General features: G+C 35.8%; 1 protein-coding gene and 1 pseudogene across 2 annotated transcripts; one reads left to right on the top strand and one right to left on the bottom strand.

Moving 5' to 3' along the window:
- Window positions 1-12351: 12351 nt before the first annotated feature.
- Window positions 12352-15109, top strand: LOC137730073 (pentatricopeptide repeat-containing protein At5g02860-like; annotated as a pseudogene).
- A 5338-nt stretch (window positions 15110-20447) lies between these two features.
- Window positions 20448-21847, bottom strand: LOC137730139 (uncharacterized). Of its 2 annotated transcripts, none has more exons than XM_068469203.1 (4): window positions 21616-21847; window positions 21410-21515; window positions 20967-21074; window positions 20448-20787 (listed from the first exon to the last, which is right to left on the bottom strand). In XM_068469203.1, the coding sequence occupies exons 1-4, from the start codon at window positions 21699-21701 to the stop codon at window positions 20686-20688; spliced, it is 402 nt and encodes a 133-aa protein (XP_068325304.1). In that variant the 5' UTR covers window positions 21702-21847; the 3' UTR covers window positions 20448-20685. The 2 variants fall into 2 exon arrangements, with proteins under 2 accessions (XP_068325304.1, XP_068325303.1); XM_068469202.1 differs by having other exon boundaries at window positions 21410-21521.

The following is a 21847-nucleotide window of genomic DNA, read 5'->3' on the forward strand; positions in this document are numbered from 1 at the left end:
ATGATCTTTTTGATCATTTCACGGGTGAAGATCCATGTCCTCCGAGATTTGTTATTGATACAAAGTCAGGAGTTACTATTGAAATTACGATGGCATATAAAGATTGGGTGAAGAAGGATCTAGCGTTGTTAAGTCTTCTTATTGCTACACTGTCTGATGATGTTATGGAACACATTATTGGTAGTAAGACTGCGTGTGAGGCTTGGACTTGTTTACAAGAAAGATTTGCGTCCGTCTCTATGGTTCGAATCAATCAATTGAAAAGTGAGTTCCACACTATCCAAAAAGGTGGGGAATCTGTGGATAGGTTTCTTTTAAGGGTTAAAGCCATTAAGGATCAACTAGTGTTTGCTGGAGAAATGATCACTGAGAATGATTTTCTTATAGCTATGCTCTCTGGCCTACCTCCTGAGTTTGAGATGATAAAGACTGTGATATTGGCTCGGGATTCTCCTATTTCATATAAAGATTTAAGGGCTCAACTTCTTGGGGCAGAGGCTAATATTGAATCTCGAATGAAGTCTTTGAGTACATCCATGGCAGCAATGTATGTTCAGGGAGATAGATCAGGCTCCAGTTCTTTTCAGAATAGTCATACTGGTTTTGAAGTTGGGGAAAGTTCCAACTCTCACAGATTTCAAGGGGAGTATGATGGTGACCATTCCAATGCATTTCATGGTGGTTCAGGCTTTGTGGGGAATGATGACATGTTTGTTCAGAAGACCAATTTCTCAGGGGGCAATAGGAGGTATAATGGCAATTATAACAATGGGAATTTTGATCATCGAAGTACTAATGGTTCAAGAAACTTTTCTGGTAATGGAAATTTATCTGGTCACAGAGGGAACAATGGCAGTTTTAATGGCAATTTTTCTGGTAATGGTAAAAGTGTTCAGTCACAGAATGGAAGTAGTTTCTCTGGTAATGGTTTTCACAAGAGTAATACCTGGAATGGCAATACATCTTGCAGATCTGGGGTGTCACCTGAGTGTCAGATATGTTCTAGGAGGGGCCATACAGCAGCTAATTGCTATCACAGAGCTGCCACTGGAAATTCTGGATTTCTTGCTTGTCAGATTTGTGGGAAAAGAGGACATATTGCACTGGAGTGTTATCATCGCAGTAATTTTGCTTATCAGGGTACTCCACCACCTTCTTCCTTGACTGCAATGACTGCACAGGCTCATATTGGACAGAATGCACCACAAAACAATGGACATGGGCTATCCACTGAGGATACTTGGATTCTAGACACAGGAGCTACACATCACATGACTTCCAATATTCATGCACTCTCTCAAGTCAATTCTTACAATGGTGATGAGAAGATAACAATTGGAAATGGTGAAGGTTTGGCAGTCAAGAACATTAGTTCTTCTACAATTACAACTCCAAATAATGCTTTACTTCTGCATAATGTTTTGCATGTGTCTCAAATTACTGCCAATCTTCTTTCTGTTAAGATGTTATGCAAAGATAATGGTTGTTGGTTTATTTGTGATGATGTGGATTTCTTTATACAGGACAAAGCAACAAGGGTGATTTTGTACCACGGAATGAGTGATGATGGGGAACTTTTCATGATTCCAGCCACTGTTTTTGATAACTCATTTGCTACAAGGTTGAGTCGATGTGCTGCATTCTTGGGACAGAAAGTAAGGACTGCAATTTGGCATCAACGGCTAGGACATCCATCAGAGGACATTTTAGCTAGAATGTTGAAGATTGCTGAAATTAGTACTAATAAAGATTCTTGTCCAACTTTGTGTTCTTCTTGTGTACAAGGAAAAATGTGTAGACAAGTATTTCCAGTAAGACAGAATAAAGCTAAGTGTTTGTTTGAGAAAGTCCATTCAGATGTATGGGGTCCATCTCCAATTCAGTCTATAGAAGGATATAAGTACTACATTACTTTTGTAGATGAATTTTCCAGATTCATGTGGATTTTTCCTATGATTAATAAATCAGAAGTTTGTTCAATTTTTGTGAAGTTCACTGCGTTTGTGCTTAATAAGTTTCATGCTTCAATCAGTCTGATGGGGGAGGTGAATATATGAGTAAATAGTTTAAGGAGTTTCTAGCAAGCAAGGGTATTTCACACATGATTTCATGTCCTTATACTCCTCAGCAGAATGGTATTGCTGAAAGGAGACATCGTCATGTAGTAGAAACTGCCATTACTTTAATGACAGAAGCAAGTTTGCCTCAAATGTTCTGGTATCATGCTTGTGCTCATGCAGTTTTCTTAATTAACAGAATGTCATCTCAGGTCTTAGAATTTCAGTCTCATTATCAAATGTTGTTTGGACACACACCAGATATTCACAACTTTAAAATCTTTGGCACAACCATTTATCCCTTCCTACACCCATATACCAGTAACAAGTTTCAACCTAGATCTTCACTATGTGTGTTTCTTGGTTATGCTTTAGGATACAAAGGAGCAATCTGCTATGATCTGAACACTGGAAAATTGATCTTGTCTAGGCATGTTATATACAATGAGGAAGTGTTTCCCTATAAGGCAGACCTATCTCGAAGGTGCCTTCGTTCTGGACAGTCTAAGCACATATCAGAAGATGTGGTTATGGTTCAAATGCCTATTCCTACAGTGCATAGTACAGTATCAGGTGCAGCTTCAATGTTAGATTCAGTCTCTCAGTTGCAAATGTCAAGTGTGCAATCAAGTTTTCAAATGGCAGCATCTCATGACTCTGCTAATCGGTCTAACTACTCACAACCATCTGAATCCCATCATCACTCCAATACAGAAGTCAATGCATCACCCTTGTTGTCTGTCCAACCGAGTTCTCCACTGGAGGTAGTAATTCCTATCTCTCATTCATTCAGTGCACATTCTGACAATCATTCCATGTCCCCAGATGCAGTGTCTATTCATCCCATGGTCACACGATTGAAAAGTGGGACTATACAACAACAAGATTATGCTGCTTATTTGACATCTTTTCCAGAATTACAGTCTTTACAGGTTACAGCAGATGAAGTGTTCTCTGGTGGTTATTCCTTTGTGACAGAGATCACTGATACTAAAGAACCTTCAAATTTTCGAAAAGCTGCAAGTCTTCCCCATTAGCAGCAAGCTATGCAGGAAGAATATCACTCTCTCAGGGCTCAGGGGACCTGGCAGCTAGTTCCATATCCAAGTAACAGATTTATGGTTGGTAGTAAATGGGTTTACAAGGTCAAAAAGAAGTCTGATGGTAGTGTATCGAGATATAAAGCTCGATTGGTGGCTCAAGGATTTTCATAGGAGCATGGCATTGATTATTCCGAGACATTTAGTCCTGTTGTTCGACATACAACAGTGCGCATTATTCTTGCTATAGCCGCGATGAATCACTGGAAGTTGAACCAATTGGACATTAAAAATGCTTTTTTGCATGGGGATTTACAGGAAGAGGTTTATATGCACCAACCTCAAGGTTTTGTTGATCCCACCTATCCCAATTATGTCTGTAAACTCGTTAAATCCCTGTATGGCCTTAAACAGGCACTAAGGGCCTGGAATTCTAAGTTTACCACCTATCTGTGTGCTATGGGATTTCATGCTTCATTGTCTGACACAAGCTTGTTTGTAAAGCACACTGGTGCTGATATCATCATTCTCCTTCTCTATGTGGATGATATAATTTTGACAGGCTCTAATTTTGTCCAAATTCAACAGGTCATTCATGAACTCTCCGAAGTATTTGAATTGAAAGACTTGGGCCGACTCATCTATTTCTTGGGCCTACAGATTTCATATCCTTCAAATGGGGATATCTTTGTCAATTAATCGAAATATATCAAAGATTTGCTTCATAAAGCTGGAATGGATTCTTGTAAACCATCTTCCACACCATGTAAGCCACACAGCTCGTTGCTTCTCACTAAAGGAATGCCTTTACCTGATCCTACATTTTACAGAAGCATTGTTGGTTCTCTTCAATACCTGACATTTACTCGGCCGGATATTGCTTTTGCAGTTAATTCAGTGTGTCAATTTATGAAAGCACCTACTGAGGTTCATTTTGGAGCTGTGAAGCGAATCTTGAGGTATCTTCAGGGTACCATTCAATATGGTCTTGTATATTCTGCAGCGACAACACCGAGTTTGGAGGCTTTTTCAGACTCTGATTGGGCTGCAGATTTGAACACTCGGAGGTCTGTGACTGGTTATCTTGTGTTTCTTGGCAATAGTCCCATTTCATGGCAGTCCAAGAAACAAGGGTCTGTCTCTCGCATATCTACTGAAGCCGAGTACAAAGCCTTGGCTTACACTGCAGCTGATCTAGCATGGATAAGGGCAGTCTTGAAAGATTTGGCTGTGTTTCTGCCCACATCACCGGTTATCCATTGTGATAATTTGTCTGCAATTGCATTAAGTGCCAATCTGGTTTTTCACTCTCGAATCAAGCACTTGGATACGGATTATCATTTTGTTAGAGAAAAGGTGCAACAAGGTGATTTGGAAGTCTCTTATATTCCCACTGAAGATCAATCTACAGATATTCTTACAAAGGGGTTACATGGGCCTTTGTTTGTCAAACATTGTTCCAATCTTAAGCTTGGATCCCCAAGTTAAGATTGCGGGGGGATATTGACTAGCATAAGAAGGGTAGTATGGTCAGGGTCAAAATGTGCAAAAGTGATATAAAAGACAGTTAATTAGTTAGAGTGTGGTGGTTAAAAGGCTTAAGAGATAAGCTAACACTTGTGTATATAAGTGTGTAAGATCTTGTAAGGAGCAATCAGATTGTAATACACAAAGATATCATTTCTCTCTATCTCTCTTCTCTATCATTCTTTCTCACTCTTCTCTATCGTATTTTCTGGTTTCCTGGGTGCCATATATCAAGAACACTGTTATCAATACTAACTCAATTGATTTGGTACTTCGTTTTTGTTTGCCTTATTTTTTTTCTTCCTGATAACTGAGTGTACAATGTAAACATTTTGTAATTACTTACCTCTGTTGGATTCATGCTAATTGGTGTTAGTGTTCCTAAATGGGATACTAATTCAATTTATACTTTTCTTTTGAAGGCCTCTTTTGGTGACAACAAGTCGATGAGACTTTGTGACTGAACGTGCTAAAGCATTAGTGTTTGAAAGAGTTTAGTTTCGAAATATTTTGGAGCTTTGAATCATCTAGTATTCAAGATAATGACTATATTTTGTTTTTAGAAGCTTTACTTTGTAATCATATGGATTATAATTAAAGACTTGCTTGGGCGTAGCAGAAAAATATCCTTCATAAACCATTATTTCAATTATTGAAATTGTATGAGGATTTAAATAATTAAAATAGGGAAATGCATACTAAAATGTACCTATAACGGTGTTTAATTGTTAGAAAACGAAAATTATAACAAAATTTTCTTTTGTAATTTTCAAGTTGTTAAAAGAAAAAAAAACATGTAGACGGGTGAAAAAGGGGTAAATGGGTAAAAAAAGGATAAACGAGTTCAAAAATGGGTAAACGGTTATGGTTAAATGGATACATTGTTATAAGTATGGTTAACCGTTTCGGTTATGGGTATGTGTATAACCGTTTATGCAATTAACCAACAGGTAAACGATTATGCGGGTATGAACGTAAATGGTTATGCGTAAATAATCGCGGTTACTCATCTACCATAATTGTTGCCCATCCCATTGATGGATGTGTTTGAAGAGGACAGAATGGTCCCCACCATCAAATAGAGAGAATAGAGGTAAGAGATGAGCCACCTTTAAATTGAGAGAAATGAAGGAGCGAGAGGTCTATGGAGAGGATGAGCAAAGAGATCGAAAGAGATGGACTGAGATCAGTGAAATCTAGAGAAGGCCGGAGGTGGAGCTCGAGATGGTGTTTGAGGGAAGTGAGGATCGAGATTTGGAGTGGTAAGGGAAGCTTTTTGCTAGAAATTGGGGGTTAGGGTTCTTGAGAGGGTGGTGGATTTTTGGCTGGGGGCACGGGCAGCTCATGAACTTTGTTTTTTTTTTTTTTTTCGATTCTTTCATTTTTTATTTATTTATTTTGTTTAAAATTTCTTTTTATTCCACGTGGAGGATTCATACTAGCGTGGAGTTCAGTTAGGCGAGAAGTGGACCACCATCATCATTTAATAGAAAAATTAACAAAAAATTTAACAGAGATTTAACATTGCAATGAATTCGTAAGTTGATGTATGATATTAAAATGTTTAAGACATGAGGTATCAAATTATTATGTGAACCAAAATTAAGGTGCTAAAATGTACTTTACCCTAACGTTTTAAGAAGAAAAAAAAAAGTATTTCTTTTCATTTTAACAAAGTCCTCACTCCTCATCCTCCAATCCATGTCCAGAAAAGGGTAGCAAAAAAATCTTTATTTTTTGTCAAACAAAAAGAAAATATCACGATTTTCCCTCGAAGATAATCAAGGCCAAAGCCAACAAAATTGTACCAGAAGTCTTACATCAAAACTAGGCCTGGCAAACGGGTCGTGTCTATCATGTTCGTGTCGTTTTCGTGTAACACCTGTTATCTTAACGGGTCGTGTCGTGTCACACTCGTTATCTTAACGGGTCCTTAACAGGTCGTGTCACTTTACCCAACGGGTAAAGTGACCCGACCCGTTATGACTCGTTAAGAAAAAAATATATTTTTTAAAATTTTGCACATACCACACATTGCCACATAAATATTACTTCAAAACATTAAAACATTTCTCGTTCAAGTACTATATCTACACTCGAAAATTCAAGCATATACAAACAATTTTGACGGTTTGGATCGTTGAAATTAGTTTTGGAGAATTCGTAAAACGATAGATTGACTAACACTTAGAGTTTATTTATACTTTCATTAAGTATAACATAAGATTTTATGGTATCCACTTGTGTAAATATTTTAAATTGAAGATCGAATTCATTCATTGTATTCATATAGGGTTAAGGAGTGTAGTTATAAAAAATCATCAAAATCGGAGTTAAAATAACCGTTAAATCGTGATTTTTCGTTTATAACCATTGAAAAGCTTTGTCCCGTTCCTTGATCTCTGAATGTTTTTTTTTTGTGATTTTTTGCTGATGTGATCTCCAAGCATATACAAACAATTTTGACGGTTTGGATCGTTGAAATTAGTTTTGGAGAATTCGTAAAACGATAGATTGACTAACACTTAGAGTTTACTAGTAAATTTTACCCGCACGTTGTTGCGGAAGCGAAAATATAACTATAGACTATATTTTTAACATATAAATAACCAAAGACTAAGATAAATATTAAGTAGAAAATGGAGCAAATATTTTTACAAAGTTGTCTAAGTTTATGTAACTTACAGAAAAGACATTGTGAAATGCCTTGTCATTGATATACAAAAAATGGCTAGTCAAGTATTCCTCATTGACAGTTACTTGAACATAGAATATCCCATAAGAGCACATTTTCCTTGAAGCAGTCACTGCATATAAAACAATTTGGATCATCAGGGAAAAAAAAAAAAAAAAAGGTTACAACTGAAACAAAATGTTAATACAGTTGTAATTAATTAGCAGTAATACTTTACATGAATGAATTGGACAGACGATGGCAAACTATGATATCAATAAATGAAAAAAAAAATTCAACAGCCATCATTTATATATAGGAATAATAAAAATCCATTTGCATTAGCTCTGGATCAAGATCAACTCAAGGCTACAAAAATTTGAAACCCAAGATTTAGATCGCATTATTCAACCCCAAAAGCCAAATAGTACATATAACCGACTCAACACAATGGATGGCATAAATCAAATCTAGGAAATCATACTCAACCTGCATTGCAGAAAGGAACACTGTAGTTTATATACATTCTCAATGTCCTCAGCAAATCCTCTCTCCAATGGCTCAGCAATCTACAAAAGGTTTTTAGAAGATTATAATTTAAAAACTGAATCACATAAAATTTCTGAAATTAGGTTGCTTCTTACCATAGTTATTTTATTCTTCTTATTGGATGTTTGAGCAAAGCATTTTATTGACAAAGGCTACACTGCTTCACAAAATGAAACGACAGGATCAACCTACAAACAAAAGCATATCCATCAAGAAAAGAAGAAAATAAAATTTTACATGCTTAAGGGGTGGAAAAATTACTTTAAAAAGAAACAACGTGAAGAGAGGATGAGGATTGGGAGCAAACAATTACCTTGACTTCTACTTCCAAATAAAGCTCTCTTAGGTCCTTCATTATTCTGACATAGCTTATAACACATTAATTTATGTTAAAAAAACCTAAAATTAAGCACCAAATGTTTCACTTCAAATTCCATAAAAATCAAACCTCTGAAACAAAAAGTTATTGGGCTTTCTCTTGTGAGGAGGAGTTCAAAACTCACAATTCTGCAAGATGGGCATCGGCCGTAGATTCGATTGGTCTAGGATTTCACATTCGTTTTCTGCCCTTTGCAAAAATCACAGAGCAGCCACCTTCTCTCATTGCAATCCTCGCAGAGAATCGCCATGTCAGCCTTGGAAAAAACTGGAATCAAAGCAAAAACATGTAAAAGGGCGGTGCCATACCTGTGGAGCTCGAGCATGGAAAGGCTCTGGTTCCATGCAAAACAACAGAAAAAACATTTACAGATCTAGCTTTACAGAGATGCACAACCAGTTGAAAAACGGATACTGGAAACAAAATCTCCAAACAAATGAAAACCAAATTTACTCAGGAATCCGATAGTAGCAAGGTCTAGTTCTCTAGTCATCAGCAGAAATCGCCATGTAGGAAAATCGAGCATCCGAACGCATAAACAAAACAGTCAAAATTAAAAAAAAAAAAAAAACCAAAAACCAAAATTTAAACATAAGTTGTATTTGCGGAGCAAAAGCCACCCAAAAACAAATACCCGAGCACTCGAGCTGAGTTTTGAAAGAGAAGTCGAGCTAGAATCCTAGAAGCCGTCGCCGGCCAATTGAATCATCAGAGATAAGGCAAGGATGAGTGGGTATTTTAGATAGAGAATCAAGCGACTGGATATTTCGATATGCCGTTGGAGATTGGAACGATCTGGATGAATTTTGGTTTCGGGATTCTAAGGTTGGATGAACGCAGGGTTTTTTTTTTTCATTTCAAGAGAGATGAAGCAAATGAAAGCAATTGGAAGCAATTGGAAGCCACTGGAAGCAAATGGAAATCTTGACACTACGGGCCAAATGATCCCGATGACGAACACGTGGAACTAACACGCAGCAGCAGATAAAAGTGGAAGAAGCTGGAACCCTAGAAAACACAACACGCACGCACGGATGGAAAGAAAAATGAGAGAAGGGCAAAATGGCCAATTCACCATTCAACCCCACTAAAGCTGAAAAAACATGAAGAGAAAGAGGGGCAAAACCGGTGGAGCACTGTTAATGAACAGTAGTTTTCACCGGGTTTTAGTATATATAAAATTTATACTTTTATTAAGTATAACATAAGATTTTGTGGTATCCACTTGTGTAAATATTTTAAATTGAAGATCGAATTCATTCATTGTATTCATATAGGGTCAAGGAGTGTAGTTATAAAAAATCATCAAAATCGGAGTTAAAATAACCGTTAAATCGTGATTTTTCGTTTATAACCGTTGAAAAGCTTTGTCCCGTTACTTGATCTTTGAATGTTTTTTTTTTGTGATTTTTTGCTGATGTGATCTCCAAGCATATACAAACAATTTTAACGGTTTGGATCGTTGAAATTAGTTTTGGAGAATTCGTAAAACGATAGATTGACTAACACTTAGAGTTTATTTATACTTTCATTAAGTATAACATAAGATTTTGTGGTATCCACTTGTGTAAATATTTTAAATTGAAGATCGAATTCATTCATTGTATTCATATAGGGTCAATGAGTGTAGTTATAAAAACTCATCAAAATCGGAGTTAAAATAACCGTTAAATCGTGATTTTTCGTTTATAACCGTTGAAAAGCTTTGTCCCGTTACTTGATCTCTGAATGTTTTTTTTTTGTGATTTTTTGCTGATGTGATCTCCAAGCATATACAAACAATTTTGACGGTTTGGATCGTTGAAATTAGTTTTGGAGAATTCGTAAAACGATAGATTGACTAACACTTAGAGTTTATTTATACTTTCATTAAGTATAACATAAGATTTTGTGGTATCCACTTGTGTAAATATTTTAAATTGAAGATCGAATTCATTCATTGTATTCAAATAGGGTCAAGGAGTGTAGTTATAAAAAATCATCAAAATCGGAGTTAAAATAACCGTTAAATCGTGATTTTTCATTTATAACCGTTGAAAAGCTTTGCCCGTTACTTGATCTCTTAATGTTTTTTTTTTTGTGATTTTTTGCTGATGTGATCTCCAAGCATATACAAACAATTTTGACGGTTTGGATCGTTGAAATTAGTTTTGGAGAATTCGTAAAATGATAGATTGACTAACACTTAGAGTTTATTTATACTTTTATTAAGTATAACATAAGATTTTGTGGTATCCACTTGTGTAAATATTTTAAATTGAAGATCGAATTTATTCATTGTATTCATATAGGGTCAAGGAGTGTAGTTATAAAAAATCATCAAAATCGGAGTTAAAATAACCGTTAAATCGTGATTTTTCGTTTATAACCGTTGAAAAGTTTTGTCCCGTTACTTGATCTTTGAATGTTTTTTTTTTGTGATTTTTAGCTGATGTGATCTCCAATCATATACAAACAATTTTGACGGTTTGGATCGTTGAAATTAGTTTTGGAGAATTCGTAAAACGATAGATTGACTAACACTTAGAGTTTATTTATACTTTCATTAAGTATAACATAAGATTTTGTGGTATCCACTTGTGTAAATATTTTAAATTGAAGATCGAATTCATTCATTGTATTCACATAGGGTCAAGGAGTGTAGTTATAAAAAATCATCAAAATCGGAGTTAAAATAACCGTTAAATCGTGATTTTTCGTTTATAACCGTTGAAAAGCTTTGTCCCGTTACTTGATCTTTGAATGTTTTTTTTTTGTGATTTTTTGCTGATGTAATCTCCAAGCATATACAAACAATTTTGACGGTTTGGATCGTTGAAAATAGTTTTGGAGAATTCGTAAAACGATAGATTGACTAACACTTAGAGTTTATTTATACTTTCATTAAGTATAACATAAGATTTTGTGGTATCCACTTGTGTAAATATTTTAAATTGAAGATCGAATTCATTCATTGTATTCATATAGGGTCAAGGAGTGTAGTTATAAAAAATCATCAAAATCGGAGTTAAAATAACCGTTAAATCGTGATTTTTTGTTTATAACCGTTGAAAAGCTTTGTCCCTTTACTTGATCTCTGAATGTTTATTTTTTATGATTTTTTGTTGATGTGATCTCAAAGCATATACAAACAAGTTTGACGGTTGGGATCGTTGAAATTAGTTTTGGAGAATTCGTATGCCATCAATCAAGTTCCGTGTGTGTGTGTGTATATATATATATTTATTAAGTAGATTTAAATCTATTTATTTTGTATGTATAAATTATAATTGACTAGTTCACGGAATAGTACATACATCACGTGTCACGTGTGTCATTATAAAAATAGTGAGATATGTCATGACAGTCATGTGTGTGATAAAAAGTTAATAACTTAAAAAAAAAAAAAAAAAAATTTCTCACCACTTCTAGTAATTTTCATTTTTCCCTCTCTTTTTTGTTTCCTTTTCAACTTTTTCTTATCATTTTCACTTTTCCCTCCAACATCTTTCCCTAATTCCCTCACTTTTTTGTTTTATTTTCAATTTTTCTTAACATTTTCATTTTCCCTTCATTTTTTTTCTTCAAAAAGGGCGGCAAGTTGGCAAAGGCAAGAAATTGATTATTGAAATTTGAATGGAAAGAAATCACATCAAATTTCAATGGATGCAAAATCATGCAATGCATCATGCATATTAAATTATTAATTAATAATTATTATAGTTTTTATAAAATTTAATATATATATATATATATATAATTAATATAGATAGACTTAATATTTTGGGGGTATAATTATTATAGTATATATAATTATTATAATTATTATAAATTTTATAGTTAATTTAATATATATATATATATATTTATTTATTATAATTTTTAGGGGTATAAAATTGTAAAATTAATGTATATAATTACTACAATATTGTTTTAGGATTATAAAATTATAAAAATAATATTCTGCTTATCGTGTATCGTGTTAACCACGTGTATACCCGAACCAACCCGTTATCTTAACAAGTGCTTATCGGGTTACCCGATAACGACCCGATTCGTTATCGTGTCGACTCAAACACCTGTTAATTTCGTGTCGTGTCGTGTCGGATTATCGAGTCGTGTCAGAAATTGCCAGGCATAATCAAAACCCAGCCACTAAACCCAAAACCTTCTCACTCTATCCCCAATGGCAGAGCAAATGGCTCTCCCTCTTCTCCTTCCTAACCCACCTCCCTCCTCCAGACCCTTCTTCCAAACCCACCACCAACCCCAAAACCCAGCCACTCCCCCACCGCCACCGCCGCTTCCACGTCCTCCACCGCCTCCCATAACCCCTCTCCTCCAAGAGCTCCTTCTCCACCCAAACCCCTCCACCCCACATACCCAACTCCCCACTTCCCCTCCCACCCTCCCTAGAGCTCGCACTCGCATCGGCAGGTCACGCGACTCCAACCGCGGCAAGCCCTGGTCCCACCACCGCTTCTCCTCCCAAGGTCAGCATATCCTCCACTCCTTTCTCGACCCACAGTTCGATTCCTCCGAATTAGGTGAGAAGCTTGTTGGTTTAGTTGAATTGCATAGGGATGAATTTGGGTCGAGCTTGGCTCTCTGGCTTTGGATTTACTGGGTATTGTTAAAGGTTTAGGCTTTCATAAGAGATTTAACTTGGCTATTAGTGTTTTCGAGTGGTTTAAGAAACGTGAGGATTGCGATTTGGTTTTGAATGGCTCTGTCGTTGCTGTGATTATTAGTATTCTGGGGAAAGTGGGTCGGGTTTCGAATGGAACTTCGTTGTTTCAGAATTTGCACAATGAAGGCTTTTCTCTTGATGTTTATGCTTATACATCTTTGATTACTGCTTGTGCTAGTAATGGGAGGTATCGGGAGGCGGTTTCGGTGTTTAAGAAAATGGAGGAAGAGGGTTTTAGGCCGACTTTGATAACTTACAATGTGATTTTGAATGTGTATGGGAAAATGGGTATGCCTTGGGCATAAGATTAGAGCTCTTGTGGAGGGTATGAAGAGTTCTGGGATTGCCCCGGATTCTTATACTTATAATACGCTTATTACTTGTTGTCGGCACGGGTCTTTGTATTTGGAGGCTGCTGAGGCTTTTCAGGAGATGATGGAGAAGGGGATTAAACCCGATGTTTTTACCTACACCACCCTTTTGTCAGGATATGAGAAGGCTGGGAAGGATGAGCTGGCAATGAGGGTTTTTGAGGAGATGAAAAGTTTTGGTTGCAAACCAAACATTTGTACCTTTAACGCCCTTATTAAAATGCATGGTAACAGGGGAAATTTTGCTGAAATGATGAAAGTTTTTGAAGAGATCAAGATATGCAAGTGCACCCCAGACATAGTTACTTGGAACACACTTTTGGCAGTGTTTGGCCAAAATGGGATGGACTTGGAAGTTTCGGGAGTGTTTAGGGAGATGAAGAGAGCAGGGTTTGTACCCGAGAGGGATACTTTCAACACTCTAATCAGTGCATACAGCCGGTGCGGTTCTTTCGACCAAGCTGTGGCTGTGTATAAGAGAATGCTAGAAGCTGGTGTTACTCCAGACCTCTCCTCCTATAATGCTGTTTTGGCAGCACTGGCGCGAGGTGGGCTTTGGCAACAGTCTGAGAAAATGCTTACGGAAATGCAGAATGGTCACTGCAAACCCAATGAGCTTACATATAGTTCTCTGCTCCACACTTATGCCAATGGCAAGGAAATTGAGCGCATTCATATTCTTGCTGAAGAAATATACTCTGGTGTAATTGAACCCCACGTTGTTCTCTTGAAGACACTTGTTCTCGTCTTTAATAAGAGTGACCTTTTGATGGAAACAGAACATGCCTTCTTGGAACTGAGAAAAAAAGGGTACCTTGAATGCGATGCTATCAATATATGGCCGGAGGCAGATGTTTTCGAAGACAAGTGAGATTTTGAAATTTATGAATGAGATGGGGTATACTCCTAGCTTGACAACCTACAATAGTATGATGTATATGTACAGCCGCTCAGAAGATTACGAGAAATCAGAACAGTTTTTGAGGGAGATTATTGAGAAGGGTATAAAACCTGATATAATTTCATACAACACTATTATTTTCGCCTATTGTAGAAATGGTCGTATGAGAGAGGCTTCACGGATATTCTCAGAAACGAGGGACGCTGGGATTTCTCCAGATGTAATCACTTACAACACCTTTGTGGCAAGTTATGCAGCTGATTCACTGTTCAAGGAAGCTATTGATGTGGTCCGCTACATGATTAAGAACGGCTGCAAACCAAACCAGAACACGTACAAACTCCATTGTAGACTGGTACTGTAAGCATAATCGACGGGACAATGGAGTTAAGTTTGTCAATAACCTTCTCAATCTTAATCCGCATATTTCCAAGGGGGAGGAGTCCAGATTACTAGACCGTATCAAAAATAAGTGGTCATAGTTAGTTTTTCCTCTATGAATGGGGTTGTTGCTCAATTGGCATAGTTTTAGCGTCGAACATTTATATACATCAAGTTGTTCATTACCTCTTGCTATGCTCATGTTATATATATTTTGTTCGGCCATGGAGACGGGGAGGATGTAATCTCGCTGTACATGATTTTGTTGTTTCTCCGAAAGGCTAGCGTACCGGAGAAAATTAACCTATATATTAAGTCCATTTCAATTTTTATGGCCTGCAGCATATGTATCAATGAGCTAAGATGAAGCAGTGGGATGCTCGGTAACTTTTGAGGTATGTACAATTAACTCTTCCTCATCAACCAAACTTGCCAGTAACTGCAGCAGCTTTGTTAACTTTGATAGTTAGGTTGTGAAAATTTCAGTGCTGTAACAATCTTTTGTATGATCAAAGGTTAAACTTTTCTATATGGGATTTTGGAGTTTTATCCAAGGTTATAATTAAACCTTGTAAAAGGAATCTTATACCATCAATTACAAATCTAATAATGTATCTTCCTTATCATTTGCTTTCTTATCTGTTTATTAGCCAGTATTAAGTTTTGAGCGATGTTATTTGTAGCACGTTTATTGATCATATTGCTTAGGTGAGTTTGGATGAATAAGATGCTTTCTTTCAAGTAATATGTAGATATGGTTGCCCTTGTAAAACGAATCTTATACCATCAATTACGAATCTAATAATGTATATTCCTTATCATTTGCTTTCTTATCTGTTTATTAGCCAGTATTAAGTTTTGAGAGATGTTATTTGTATCACGTTTATTGATCACATTGCTTAGGTGAGTTTTGATGAATAAGATGCTTTCTTTCAAGTAATATGTAGATATGGTTGCCCTTGTAAAACGAATCTTATACCATCAATTACAAATCTAATAATGTATCTTCTTTATCATTTGCTTTCTTATCTGTTTATTAGCCAGTATTAAGTTTTGAGCGATGTTATTTGTATCACGTTTATTGATCACATTGCTTAGGTGAGTTTTGATGAATAAGATGTTTTCTTTCAAGTAATATGTAGATATGGTTGCCCTTGTAAAACGAATCTTATACCATCAATTACAAATCTAATAATGTATCTTCCTTATCATTTGCTTTCTTATCTGTTTGTATTAAGTTTTGAGCGATGTTATTTGTATTACGTTTATTGATCACATTGCTTAGGTGAGTTTTGATGAATAAGATGCTTTCTTTCAAGTAATATGTAGATATGGTTGCCCTTGGAATTACAGGTAATCATGCATATGACTTCATCCTGTGCATAATTGCCTACAATTTGGCCCATTGCTTTGGTGAGAAAATGAGTGAAGAATAAGGCCGTGTTTGGTATTACCATTTTCCGTAAAAACTGCTTTATTTTAAAGTTGAGCAATAAAAAAGTGAGATAAAATTAAAATATCTGGCTAATTTAAAAATAAAAAAAGAAAGAAAAAATGTTCTTCCAATAGCAACTTTTAAAAGCAACATGTAAGTTGTTTTAATAAAAGACAGAGTTGAGCCCTTTAATGAATATTTCCAATTCTCGTAATATCCTTATTTGTTTTTAAAAATTTACATTGTTTAACCTTCTATACTCACTTTATCTCTTGGAGAACAAAGTGATTGCTATCACCTACTACTACAAATACTAACTTTAGATCACCACTACCATGACCACCACCACCATTACAACCACCATCACCACCGTCGATATTGTTGCCGTCACCGTTGCCATCACCACCATAAACTACAGTTGCCACCACTGCCACCACAACAACAAACACAACCACTACTCTTACCTCACTCTAACCACCATACCTCATTATTGGCACCACCACCATACCCTACCTTTGTAGCTGCCATCACCACCAGCGCCACATCACCATCACTGCCCTTACCATTGCTATCATCACAACCACACCCACTACCATGTCAAATTTTGTCATTATATACAATTATATCACTTTTACATTAAAATTTCCCAAACGTTTTTACACGACTTTTTATACTTACCACTTTTGAAAGTACAGTTTATCAAGCGCTAAATTGCTTTATTTACAACTGATTATTCTTAAAGCACGGCAAAAGCAGTTAAAAAAACATAGCAATTCCAAACTGGCTTAAGAGTAGAATTTTCATTCGACATGATTAGGAATATACCATAAAACAAATAGCACATACCTGTATTTGATTCACAGTATCTCTAATATGGCTTGTATGAAAAATACGAGACTAGCTACAAGCAATTGTTCGTTGCTCAATAATACTAGAATCATCCATATATTTGGATTAGTCTACCGTATGTACTTTGTTCCGATTAATTACAATTCGTAGATAAGATGCAGCCGAAACATTTCTTGAACGAGTTCATAAAGTGAAAAAATAAATGCACATTTTTTAAAACTTTCACGTACTTGTTAATCTTGTCATTTTTTTTTGTTTAATTTAATAAATCTGATGATCGGAAATAATTAAAAAAAAAATGAGTAAATTGTCGATTCTCTTCTCCAAACTTTTACATAGCTTTCGATTCTCCCTCCCTCAATTTTATTGGAAAATTAAGGACTCGAACTAATTTTTTAGCCAATTTCTCCTCTACGGTGAGTTTTTCATATATTTCATCGAAATTTCAAGTAAATTAAAAGCATGTGCACAACAAGTGACAATTCTTTGTGGGTAAAAATGTCATTCAGCGAGCCCTTCACACGATATACCCTCTTCAATCGCATATTTGCAGAGTCCCCTCTTAGAAATCTAGGGTTTTCATGCGATTTGCAAGGTGAGTGTTCACCGAAACTTGGGCAAAATTGACGTTGCCTTTGTCGATTTCATAGTTAGTTGATGGTGGATTCGACAAAATCAGTGCAAAAAGTTTTGAGAGTTGAAGATGCCCCTGGAGGTGCGAAACGGGGGGAATCGTCCAAAGTATTGCAAGTATATTTTATCCCTTTTGTAATTGTTTGTTTAATAGGTAGATGCCGACTTTACATGGTTTTTTTTTCTCTTCTGTAGCTTTGTACGAGATTTCTTTTTGGTTTTCAAATGGTAGTCAAATGTATATGTGGTCTTAAAGAAATTATGACTTGACGTGATTTCGCTTTTTCGTGATGATTTTTTGTGGTCTTACTTTTCAGCAATGTTCATTGTGGTTGTCTGTATTTCTCTGTTGCTGCTATCGTTTATTGTAACAGATTTGTACTGATAGCTCTTGTGCGCTTGGCGGTTGTATGTTAGCTCTTGTGGTTGTCGTTTAGAGGTTTCCTCTTATTTGTCTATTTGTGTAATTCACTTCAGATCAATTTATTGGTCACTGAAGCTATGTATCCAATGACACCCTTGTAATGGTTCGTGTTGATTAATGAAATACACTATTGTTTCCTGTAAAAAATAAAATAAAATAAAATTATGTCCATATCTGCGCATTGGTTCAAAGTAAATTGTTTGAGATGTATTGTAATGGGGTCTCAAGATGACTGAGGTCTCATTTTTATTTAAATTGCAATAAACTATTGTTAACATCATTGATTTACTTCAGGGTTTAGGAGGTAAGCAAGATCAAGGTGAAACTCAATCTCAAGTTCCAATTCAAGCACAATGTCAAGGACGGCCTAAATGGGTGAGGGTACGACACTACAAGGCAACGAAGTTACAAATAAGTTCTTCTGGTAAAGATAGGTGATGAAGTGATAAGATAAGACGTCAACCACGGGATTGTGCAAGGTGAGGCTCTGCCTTTCCCCTAGAATCCACTCCAGGTCACGGAGCTCTCAACTGCGTTGTTTAGGTTCCCCATTTTTTGTTTTTTTTTCCGTCTTAGCTTTCACCTTTCCAAGTTGCTGCTTCTACATTACAACCTTAACCTTACGCAACCATCAGAAATGAAAATGGGTTTAGGTACAAGTTCCCAGCTAAACGAGGAAGGCCATGGAAAGTGTAGTTGATCTCAACGTGTCATGTGTGTTTTGAATAGAACATTTGTGCTCTTGTTTTGATAACTAAAACCTTATTTTGCTTGTGTGTTGGTTGAGTGGAATGCCCATATTTTGTAATTGAGATTTTATAGGTTATATGCCTTATGGATGGTGAAATCTCTTTTGTTTTCCAACTTCTTAATGATCATTTTGCGGAATTGTATTGGGACTATTATGACATTATGAAAAGTTGTAATTATCATAAGCATTTTTTTAGAAGTATTATGAACATGTTTCTTATATTAATGCACTGTTTTGGAGATAATAAACACCATGAGTATATGTTCATATTATTATTTGTTAGAGAAGAAAAAAAAGATGGTAGTAGTTCTTGCTCCAAGAAAAAGAATAATTTAGCTACATATGAAGACATAACACCATGTATCATTTTTCATGCCATAGCATGTGTTGATTGAAAAGGAGGGAAAAATGAAATTGAGGATAGGAATTAGCAGGAAAAAATAGAGGAAAAGTTTTGTTTTTGTTTTATTTTCAGTTTTTAATTGCTTTTAAGAGTGAAATGATTTAACTATACTCACATGTCGTGCACATGCTCTCATTTAACGGAAATATGGATGTAATATATGAAAAACTAACGGTGGGGGAAATCAGCTAAAAAATTTTTTAGTTTGAGTCCTTAATTTTCCAACAGAAAAATTCAGGGAAAAAATTCAGGGAAAAATTGAAAGCTAAGTGAAGGTTTAGAGGAGAAATCGGTAGCTTACTAAAAAATATTAGACTCAAGAACAGAGGGGGCGTTGGGGGTGTGAAGGTGCAATGACACAGGGCTTCGAATTCCTTAAGAACCCCAAAATTTTGGTTGTCCTATATTATATACGAGTATAAATTTTCTAATAAAAAAATTATTAGTTGAAAAGAAAAATCATAATCATATAGTTTTATCTGTATTACAATTAATTAAGTGGAGCTTATACTTAATAGGCTTTTTAGTCAAAATGGTCATTGAGATTTGCATAACTTCTCACTTTGGTCCCTGAGATTTGAAATCAATAGAAGTAGTCCCTGAGTTTGTCAACCATCAATCATTTTGGTCATTCCATGAAAAATCTCCATTAAATAAGGCTAAAATGATAAAATACCCTCAATTTTTTTTATTCATTTGGCCCATTGTTTATTAAATTGATGGTATTTTCATCATTTTGGTCCTTATTTAATATAAATTTTCATTAAATGACCAAAATAATTGATAGTGGACAAATTCAGGGACCACTTCTATTGATTTGAAATCTTAGGGACCAAAGTGATGAGTTTTGCAAATCTTAAGGGACATTTTGGCTAAAAAGCCTAATTAATATATTAATTTTCCACTCTTTTGTAGCAATAAAAAAAACTTGTATATTACATTCTTCCACTTTTCTTTATCAATAAAAAACTAACTTGTATGTTACTTTCTTTCACAAACACAAACGTATTTTTGCATCTCTCTTTTAGTCGTGCTCCAGTTTTCATGGATGAACCCTAATGGCAGTTGCAGATTATTAAATTAGTAAGAGTGAGATGCTGATTTCAATTGAATTTGGATATTGGTTATGGAATTCTGTATGAATGTATTGTCTAAAAAAATATTTTTAAGGAGGACCTTTTTATTAAATCGCACTTAGGCCTCCAAAATATCAGAAACGGTCCTGCTCAAGCCTGAAGTATGAGTCCTGACAGCCTCAAATCCAGACGCACGTAAAACGTGCCAATTGTCCACCGAACTGATATGACAACAAACCAATCCCAAAACCAAAATAAGGACAAATCATTAGCCAAAGAATTAAAGAAAACCGGAAAATTTGATGTGAAAGTGATGAGTAAATTCAGGTAAAGGGAAACTATTTTGCGTGGTATATAATATAGGTGAACGAAATGGTTAATATTTGATAGACTGAAGGTACAAAATCAATAATTTGATACACTTGCTATACCATGATGGATTGGCTACACGAGAAGATATACACACTCGTGATGTTAAACAGGTAGCCATGCAAAACAAGTTCAATTGTGACCTGTTGTTGCAGTAGCCAGTATGTATTCTTCAAATCTTTGGATGTCTAATTCTATCAGAGTTTGGAAAGCAGTAAAGCCAGCTGCTCATCAGAGACCTTAACTTCAATGCATGCTCCCAATGATGCAGCAAGTCTTGCAGCTAACTGATGCTTACACTGGACAACAAGAAGCATAACAAAAATAAGAACGCTTTCGTACTTTTTTCGTTTTTTATTTTCAGAGGAACTTTAGAATGGATGAGCGAGTTTGGATCCCCCTCCCCGTAGTTTAGATTAATTAGAACAACGCTCGAATCGATCGAAAATTGGATGAGCAAGAGAGGAATCTCACTCACACAAAGCTGCTCTCCTCTGTTCACAATGTCATAGAAGAATGAATAACAAGCACAATACTGCTCAGCAAAACACAAGTACTCCTCCTTCCTCTGCGATTCTCCGACGACCTAACCACACAACGTAAATTGAGAATTGGGATTTCATTTTTCACTTCACGTCAAATAAATTTACAATCATTTAGCCCGAATGAACATGATTCATATCCCAGATTTGATTTCCATGAATGACAAAGTTTCTTAATCTTTTTGGCTAAACAAGAACATAAAACAAATAATTTTCTGCCCAAATTCAAGCAATGTTCATCCAAATTACAAATTTTCAGATAAAATTTAGCCCAAATTTCAACAAATTTTCATCCGAAATTGTGTCCAAGCTACTAAATCCAGTTGAAAACAAGTATGCAAAACAAACCCAGAATTTGATTTGATCAAAAATTTCAAACCTGAAAGATGGAACGACCACTGGGCTCACCCAAAACCCTCTTCACACCTCTCTGATCCACTATCCTTGTTGCTCTCTCCAAGTTCTTCCCAAACAAGAAATGCAGGCTGAAGCTTTCCCAGCAACCAAACACTCAATAACACAATTGGAACAATTAATTCAAACTAAATTAAAAGGAAATTTGAAATGGGATGAGTGGAGACTAACACGGAGAGCTGATCGTCGGTGACTGAACAAGTTGACTCAATCGCCTTCCACACTGCCTCTGCAACCAAGCTACTTGAATTGCTCATCTCTCACCTTTTCACTCTCTACAAAAGAGGGGTTTGATGGTAGAGTTGCTTGAGGAAGGTCAAGAATTAGGGTTTGTAGTACCTGAATCTGACTGGGTTCCCTAGAGAACGTTTGACTAGAGCCACTGGCATTCTGTGGGGATGAA

This window comes from Pyrus communis, chromosome 3 (assembly GCF_963583255.1).
Source record: "Pyrus communis chromosome 3, drPyrComm1.1, whole genome shotgun sequence".
NCBI lineage: Eukaryota > Viridiplantae > Streptophyta > Magnoliopsida > Rosales > Rosaceae > Pyrus > Pyrus communis.

Excerpts from the sequence above, each read along its gene's own strand:
- LOC137730139 (XM_068469202.1), bottom strand. The coding sequence starts at position 21,701 with ATGAGCAATTCAAGTAGCTTGGTTGCAGAGGCAGTGTGGAAGGCGATT. Across the intron at positions 21,522-21,615 it reads ACCGACGATCAGCTCTCCGT|CTTCAGCCTGCATTTCTTGT; the intron begins GTTAGTCTCCAC and ends TTGCTGGGAAAG. Across the intron at positions 21,075-21,409 it reads GTGGTCGTTCCATCTTTCAG|GTCGTCGGAGAATCGCAGAG; the intron begins GTTTGAAATTTT and ends TTGTGTGGTTAG.